Source organism: Carya illinoinensis, chromosome 6 (genome assembly GCF_018687715.1).
Source record: "Carya illinoinensis cultivar Pawnee chromosome 6, C.illinoinensisPawnee_v1, whole genome shotgun sequence".
NCBI lineage: Eukaryota > Viridiplantae > Streptophyta > Magnoliopsida > Fagales > Juglandaceae > Carya > Carya illinoinensis.
The window spans coordinates 8,725,046-8,733,741 of record NC_056757.1 but is presented as its reverse complement, the minus strand read 5'-3'; the positions used below and the strand labels follow the sequence as shown (position 1 = coordinate 8,733,741).

The 8,696-nt window shown below is 36.8% G+C and overlaps 1 protein-coding gene across 1 annotated transcript; it reads right to left on the bottom strand.

The window, feature by feature from the left end:
- Positions 1–642: 642 nt before the first annotated feature.
- Positions 643–6,184, bottom strand: LOC122313954 (PP2A regulatory subunit TAP46). The gene is made up of 9 exons (XM_043129298.1): positions 6,004–6,184; positions 5,770–5,892; positions 4,710–4,796; positions 4,514–4,618; positions 4,088–4,249; positions 2,127–2,162; positions 1,951–2,022; positions 1,255–1,535; positions 643–1,096 (listed from the first exon to the last, which is right to left on the bottom strand). The coding sequence occupies exons 1-9, from the start codon at positions 6,082–6,084 to the stop codon at positions 847–849; spliced, it is 1,197 nt and encodes a 398-aa protein (XP_042985232.1). The 5' UTR covers positions 6,085–6,184; the 3' UTR covers positions 643–846.
- Between the last annotated feature and the right edge of the window lie 2,512 nt (positions 6,185–8,696).

Genomic DNA, 8,696 nt, shown 5'->3' with positions numbered 1-8,696 from the left:
TGTTATTCTTGTTGTTCTTGTTAATTGGTGGCATTGTTCTTTATTCTCACAGTAATACAGTAAATGTAATGTTGTGCTTTGTAGCTCTGCAATGGCATCAACACATTCATAATCTATGAATGTGTTGCGCGTAAGACACCAAACAATGCTGGTGTGGTCTAAAGCACCGCTCAATTTTCTCAAACCCCAAAAAATCCCAGAAAATAATTCTATGCATGTCCAAAGTACAACTCAGTAGTAAGTGTACATGAAAAATGCACGCGTACATATTCGTTTCAAACTTTTACATCAAGTATTCAGAGACAAACCATGCAAGGCGCAATATGGAGGCTGAGGAGAGAGAACCAATTCTTGAAGAAGGAGAGAGAACTTCACAAAAATGAGGATAAACTTCAAATGAAGGGAAATTGAACTTTAGGGAGAGCGGACTTAAACAAAAAGAACATAAACTCTAGAAGCAAATGTCTAAATGGTTTATATAATTCATGTGTCTTGGCACATCTTTGCAACTAAGGTCCTCCAAAGGAAATGATTCATTATTGCAAATTCAGGGTGCAATCTTCAGCAGCGATACTTTCGATCCGGTTAGACCCATATAGACCTTTGAGAAGTGCTTACCAGGTGTTATCCAACAACGAAAACTTGCAGAAGTTGGAAACTTTATATTCTCATGATCATCTAGATTTTTTTATACATCAATAAATCTATCCACTAATGACCAAAAAGTACCACAACAACTACAAAACTCGTACTAGCAATCAGCCAAAATTTGAGAAATGTTTGTAAAACAGTATTAAGTTATTAACTGTGAACAAAAATTACATTACAGGTGACAGCCAGCCACATTTACCCACAAGGGGTTAGCTTCGTATTGCCAGCACCACGAGGATTATCGTCTTTCCAGTCATCCCAAGCTCTTGCCTTATCTTGGGCAGCATCATCATCTTCATCATCCTCCTCACTTGGCCCCTGCTTCGAATTGTCCTTGTACCATGAGGAATTGGCTTCCTCCATCATTTTTGCATTCCGCTCTTGCCATTTGTTCATCATCTCCATCTCTTTCAGACCCGCTTCCTCTATGCTCATGGTTGGCAACCTACAACCAAACATTTAATTTAGCATTCGAATATGACATCTTTGAAATGAAAAAAAAAAAATCATTGCTATGCAGAGGTTGAGTATTTCCATAATAGTGAGATGAGAAAATCACAGCAATCATTCCTCCCTCCCAAACAAAACATAACAAAAACATACCTAAAAGAAGGTTGGAAAACCTGAGCAGCCATCCTTTCCCTCTCACTCGTCAGGCTTCCACCCACAAGACTTGCTGGTCCAAATATCATTGGCTGGTGTTTGTGGTCATGTGCCTGTGACACCTTTGCTCTCCCTTCTAGAACATCTTGTGCAAATGTAGCGCATGTGATAGGTTCTGCAGGTTTGGTATACCGAGATCGAACTGCAGCATCACGATGCCAAGCTTCAGCTCTCTTGGTGCGATCATCAAGAACATCTTGAGAGAACTCCTTGTCACCATCCTGAATTACATGGAGTTCATGTCAACAGAAACCAACAAATAACATACAAAACAGGGGTCCTATGCGTAACTGTAAACTGCATAAAGCTGATAATCTATTAATTTGACCAACTACACTGCAAAATTCCCCCCACAAAAAAAATAAATAATAAATAATAATAATAATAATAATAATAATAATAAATAAATAAATAAATAATAATAATAATAATACTAAAGATGGCAAGAGAAAGGAAAAAAAGACTCTGAACAGATAGATACATATCTATCTAGATATCCATATAATCACACCACAATTCCGTCTGCATCATGAATAACAAACACACTAAATAATTTCCGGTATTTGAATGAAAAGCACAACTCATTAGATTATGAGTAATCGCAGAGTAGCCAACTATCACCAACCACATGAATACCTTTGATTGTTTTTCCTTTATAGCAGAGAGAATCTCTTCCTCCTTCTTGAGCATTTCCAGCAGATCAAAAGCCTGAAAATTGCCACATGAAACAAAGACTAATAAGAACAAAAAAGCGCAAAAACTTGAACTGGGCAGATTATATTGAGGACAAAAAATCCAAGAAAAAAACCAACCTTGCAAATTGCCAAAGAGATGGTAGTAAGCCAGGCCTGCACAAGGAGAATAAGATCAATTCAGTGAAATATAATAGCTTTGAAACCTAAATCAAGAAAAGTACGTCATTGGCATTTACAAAATGTCCCAGGCATACTGTATCATATGTCCAATAAAGTTTTTAATGTTTACAGCATATGATTACTTTTTTTTAAAAAAAAAAAGAAAAGTAAAAATATATTAATATCATTAGGCCTAACCAAGGACACTGGGTGTATACAAGAGAGAACACCTAGCCCATAATGGAATGCCCCCAATGAACATTGCCCAAGAGGGAGAAATGAGAAACCTATCCTACATACACCAGCATATGATTACTTAACATGCAAATCAGGCTACTTGTGGAACTGCTAGGTAGAGAAAACACAGCGACTTTCTGTACTCTGGGAGAAAAAGCAATTTCTTAAACCATCTTGATTTAATCGAAAAATTAAAAATGAAATCATTCAAGAAAAAAACCTAGCAATCTTATTGACTGCACCAGGAATATGTTCAGATAAAATATGTACATCAGATAGCACAAGAATCTAGAAAAATAACCAACAAGGCATGATGTGACAATTATGGGACACGACCCAATCAGGCAGAATTACAAAGCACACAAACAATTCAGAATTTAAACTAACAATTAGAACCTTTTTTTTTAGGACTAGCAGCTAAATTGCTTGGAAGAAGGGAACTGCACATAACAAGTTTTAATTGTTATTGGTAGTTCACCCCCTAGGGGAACATTGGGCGGGGGATTTTTTGCCAACAATTAGAACCGATACAACAAATACAAAGGATTTTTTTTTTTTTTTTAAAGACACTTTTCACCCTTTACCTACCAGTTATTTCACACTTTATACCCTAAAGAGCCAAAATTGACAAATCCACCAACTGCTCTCAACAGTCCAATAGCACCCTCCATTAAGGAGGTATGGTGGTCAATATTATGCCATGTCACCTACTTTTTGCTATCCTTTTTTTTATTTTTTATAATTAATAACAAACGTTATTACCAAGAATAGGCACAGCCCAAGTACATAGGATGTATACAAAGGAAATACCAACTAAACTCTAGAAAGAAGGAAAAAAGACTGATACAGATTCAGTACATTATCATCATTCCTTAAAAAAATCTTAGCCCACAAACACAATTTAGAAAAGAAAAAATTCTGAAGATCTCCAAAAGGCTTTGTCTTCAAAACATCTCCCATTCCTTTCCAGCCAAAGACACCACATTAAACACAAAGGAATCATTTTCCATCTGGCAGCTACACATTTCCTTCCCTAAAAAACACGCCTACTTTTCGCCATCTTAATGGTCAGATTTGATGGAGGTGCTATTGAACACTTCACAATAGTTAGTGAGTGCATGTTTTAGTTTTGGTCGTTTAGAGTATAAAATGTAAAACATTCCATCAAATCTGCGGTAGTTGATGGGCACAATGTGTCAGTTTTAGTAATTTGTGGTGAAAAGTGCAGGTTTCAGGGTGAAAAAAGTTTTTCACCATTTTTTTTTATCAGGGCAGGGAAGATTATGACTTAGTAAAAGGTTAACTAAAAGTAAGTCTCATCAATTTAACTCCTGGGGATTTGCTCAAGTGGCGAAAGCCTTGGTGTTGGTGATATGCTCCCTCCAAATCTAAGGTTTGAACTCTTGGGTACAAATAATTTCTATGGACCATTAGACTAAAAAATTTTCCTCTTGAATTACCCAAGGTGCACTTGTGAAAACTCCTTGAGCCTGTGCACCCTTGGGATTAGTTGGGACTTTCTAGACGTCCAGAGCCAATAAAGGAAAAGAAATGTCATCAACTTGAAGATTTCATTAGTTCCACTTATTCTAGGGATGTCCCCAAACTCACGATATGAAGAAACATAAACACAGAGTGCAAGTAACACAACCCTATACAACTGAAATCACCAATCAGCTAACCTCTCGTTCTTCCTCTACATCGTCATCCAGCACATCTTCCTCTCCTGCCTCAACAGGAGTTGATAAGGCAGCTGCTTTACTAGAACGCCCACGTCGCTCCTTTCGCTCCTTTATTTCCAGCAACTTCAATTCTGCAGCTCTTTGGCGTTTGAATCGAGCTATCTAGATACATGCACAATGAGATTAAGCACCATATCTTTATTTATTTATTCTTTTATAAGGAAGAAGATTAAGCACTATATCACAAAGATAAGCATGCATTTCACATTTTAATCTCCACCTTGAATTGTGCATGCAAGTTTGATGATAGAGAAAGTAAAAAAGTTTTAACAGCACAATCACATAGGGTTTGAACCTTTAGGGGTTTGAGCATTGGAATTCATGTTTCTCATAGATTAAACAGTATTAAATGAAAAATAATACTACCTTCTGGGCCCTGCGATCAACAAGAGAATTTGAACCTCCTTGTATAGATGTTTCCAATTCCTCCTCCGGTACAAGTTCCATTGCCTCACAAAATGAAATAAATTCCTAGAAAAGCTCGCCCTTTAAATAAGTATCAACAGTAAACCTCCACTTAACAGAAATTCGAACCATTCTCTAGGTAATTAAGGTCACACACCTTTAATTTTGCATGGGAAGCCTTAAGACTCAGTATCCTATCACTTTGTGCAATCTTTTCAGCCAACTCAGCGAAGTAAAAGGGAACCTGTAGGCAAGAGTTCATTAAATCTGCCAATAATAGAATGGAACAAAATTCATTAAACACTATTGGGTTTGCAATGTTATCAGCGGTAATTATAACCACCATGAACAATGTGATGAAAAGCATCCAAAGATTATTTACAGTCCAACTAAACCCCTCCAAAAAAATTAATTTCCTCCTCCACAGTTACAATTTTTTTTTTTTTGATAGGTAGTTACAACATTTGTAAAACGAAATTTATAATCTTAATCCAATTGCAAACGATATATGATTGCTATCAAACACCAAGATGCAAAGCTATTCTAATCCATTATCATTCAGCTTGTCTCCCTGACTCTCTTCGAATGTATTATCAAACCTCAAAAATCTGAGACGCCTTAGTTCATCGCATCTAAAGTTCTTGAACAAAGGTCTCGTCCATTCAAAATGCTTCAAATAGCTATGGGCTAAGGGCACACTTAAATAAATCCTTAAAATAAGCATGAGCCCTTTGTGCTTTTATGTTTGATTTCAGACAGAAAGATAAATTCATAGTGAAGACCAGAGCAATATTTTCAACTAGTCGTACAGGAACGCGCGCTGGTTCCTTAAGGGCGACCATGATTCGAATTAAGCCAACATTTACTAGATGAACACCTTAATGATGCAATATACTTCTTCCTCTGAATTCAGCGTTATGAAGACAGAGCCACCCAACCTTTCCATGAGACGGAAGTAGCAGCATAATTCTACATCTAAGTAAAACATATTTCTCCACACAGAGCCCTAATACTAACCTCCATAAAAGAACACACATTTATTCTCTTTACAAGTTTTATTGGCAGGCAGACAGATTTTTCCCTCTTCTTTCTTCTCCTCCCCTTTTCTTTCCTAGCAACCAAACATATCACTGGTGGAAACCCAGTTCATCCGACGAATAAATTAAAAAAAAAAATATATATATATATATATATATAAAACGGAAACCAAAACTTACCAAGAGATATTTAAGATTGTTGGTGCTGATATCGTCCTTTGTCTCATTCGCTGAGAAAAGCCCCAGCTTGCTTACCATGTCCTCGCATTTCTTCAGAGCCTCGCAACCTTTCCGCACCAGCTCCTATTTTGTTTTTATTATTTCCCGTCCCCCACAAAATCAAATTAAAAAAAACCCTAAATTTAAAATCCCAGAGGAAAGAACGAATGGAATTAAAAGCGTGGACGAACATACTTGATCGGCGCCGGACTCTGTCGCAGTTGAATGGATCTTACGGGCTTGTTCGAAAAGGACCGGGAGAGGGACGTCCTCCATTTTGAAATTCACTCGCCGGTCAGCTTATCGAACTATAAAAGCCATGTATCTAGAGGGTTGGGGGATGAAATTAGAATTACAGGAAATTCCGAGAGAGGGGATATTTATCGTAGAAGAGCCTTAACCGCCGGCGTACATTAGTTTATTCCATGTTAATTGTAGAAGCGTCCACGTGTGTCTATCGTGCTGTCCCGGTAAAATATTGCCACATAACAAATAAACATAACAAATGAAATCGTACAACATCGTCTTTGTGTTTTCTTGAGAGAAAACTTCACTACAATTTACATGAAAGTTTACCACTTACAATCGTTAATTAATAAGTGGTTTATTATGATTATTTAACACTGATAAAACCCTAGAGAGAGAAGCTCCTCCTTCTCTCTAGAAACAAGGCAGCTCTCTTCCGTCCGAGGGAGGTGGGAGCCTAGGCTTCCCCTCCCTCCATCTCTTATTTGTTTTTCCGTATAGCTTAATTCCATTTCTGTTATTTTTTCCTCTGTTTTCTACCGTATAGCTTAGTTTTCTGTTTTAAATCAAGCGTCGTTTGGGCGGTAGTTTCAGTGGTCGAAAGCTCCACCTCCCGGTCAAGGAGCCCGAAGTCTTTCTCCTTTATATCTCGCGGTTGGCGGAGTGGTGGTTGCACGGTGGAGGAGGAGGGCATTGTCTGTGTTTTTTGGCCGTGGCATGGTGTGGTCTGGAAGGGTGTTTTTCTGAGTTTTGACCACCTATTTATACTACGTAGCTGGGCGTGGTGGAGAACAGAGAGTCTCTGGTGTGGATGGTGTCCGGGTGTTTTGCTGCCAGAGGTGTTTTGGCTTACTTGCAGGTTTGGTTGTAATTATGTGGGGTCAAGGTGCTCTGTTTCATCCATGGGAAACAGAGTGGTTTTTCGGGATTCAGGCCGAGGTGCATGGGAGGATAAGGTGAGCTTCTGGGGTAGAGTCCGAACGTAACCCAGCGTTGGAGACTCTCGTGTGTGGCGGCCGGAGCGGGGGAGACGCAGCTGTTTGAGGTTTTTTCGGTTATGGTTTTTTCTGGAAATAAGTTCTGTGCCATGTCTCCGGTTTTGTTTCTGATTCCGTTTCATCTAGCCGAAGTGGTGAATGGATGGTGTTGGTGGTGAGAAGCCGGTGACGGTGAGAAGCCATTGTGACCTTGATTCAAAATGATGGGTTGGTGATGGCGACGGGATGCAGAAAGTGGTCTGTTTGGGTTGGTTTGTTGTGAGAAACCCTTGTGCAGGAAAGTGTGGTGCAGGCTATACCCGTGAGTGGTGCAGGCTACCAGTGAGTGAGGGTGCGGTCAGGAACATTTGCAGGCGAGTGAGCGTACGGCGAGAGCATAGTGTCATAAGTTTGTTTTATTGGTCTATTATGGTTGTTTTAGTTAGGTTTTAATAAATAATTTTGAAATAGGCAAGTACCTCTCCTCTTTGAGGAGGAGGGTTGTGAGTCCTCTCCTCTTATAGAGGGTGAAGGTTGGGTAGTTCCTCTCCTCTTTTGGAGGGTGAGGATGGTTTGTATTGTTTTCTCGTAGACGAGTTGAGATGAACACTTCTGTTTTTGATAGAGTCTCGCATCTCAGTATGGCGTCGTCATTGGAGAGCTTAGAAGTTTTAGACACAGTCCGGCGCAATGAAAATTGTGTACAGGGGAGCGTATAACCGATGGGTAGTTGGCTTGTAATCGGGACTTGTCACCCATCATTATTGGTCACAGCTGTAACTTTCTTCATTCAGTAATGAATTGAAGTCTATTTCCAAAAAAAAAAAAAATTAATAAGTGGTTTATTATTTTTATTTTTTTAATTTAACATTTAAGAAAAATACTAGTTAAATCGATAAAAATAATTGATTAAATTTTTTATTTTTTTTATTTTTATTTAATAATTAAGAAAGTGAATATTAATAAATTCATATTTTTTTATTTTCTAAAAATATTTAAAACGGTATAAAAATAATTAAAATAAAATAAAAAATAAAAAAGAATATTTTGCTATCATCGGTTTACTTCATCGTTTATGTATCGGTCCAATGTTTAAACATGTATTTATTTAAATAAAATATAAAAATTTACCAATAACACATTTGTTAGATTGAGATATATGGTGTAAATCTTCGTTCTAGATTTTTTCATCATGTCACCAAAATATCAGAAAAATAAATTATTTAATATTCACATTATAATTTATTAAAGCTTACGTGATTAAGTTTTATCCTAAAGAATAACTTTATTCTAAAATTTTTATATCGCAAAACATTCACGTGACATAATTTAATTTAAAAAATAATATTTTAAAATTTAAATTTTATAAATTAAATTATGTCACGTGAATGATACGTGATATACAAATTGTAAAATAACATTACTCTTATTTGAAATCCAAGTTTTCAAAATTTTCTTTGTTTGACTACTCGAGTCCTTAGTTTTTTAATCTTTGCAAAACTAATAACTAAATTGTAAGAAAGGTAATATGACGTATAAGTCTTAAATAAATAAGTTCTATACAAATTATTTGTAAAAGAATAAATTTAAGAGAATAATAGTAAAAATAGATTATAGAATGATTTAATGTTTTGTGGTAATGTCCCTAATACTATATAGAATTTT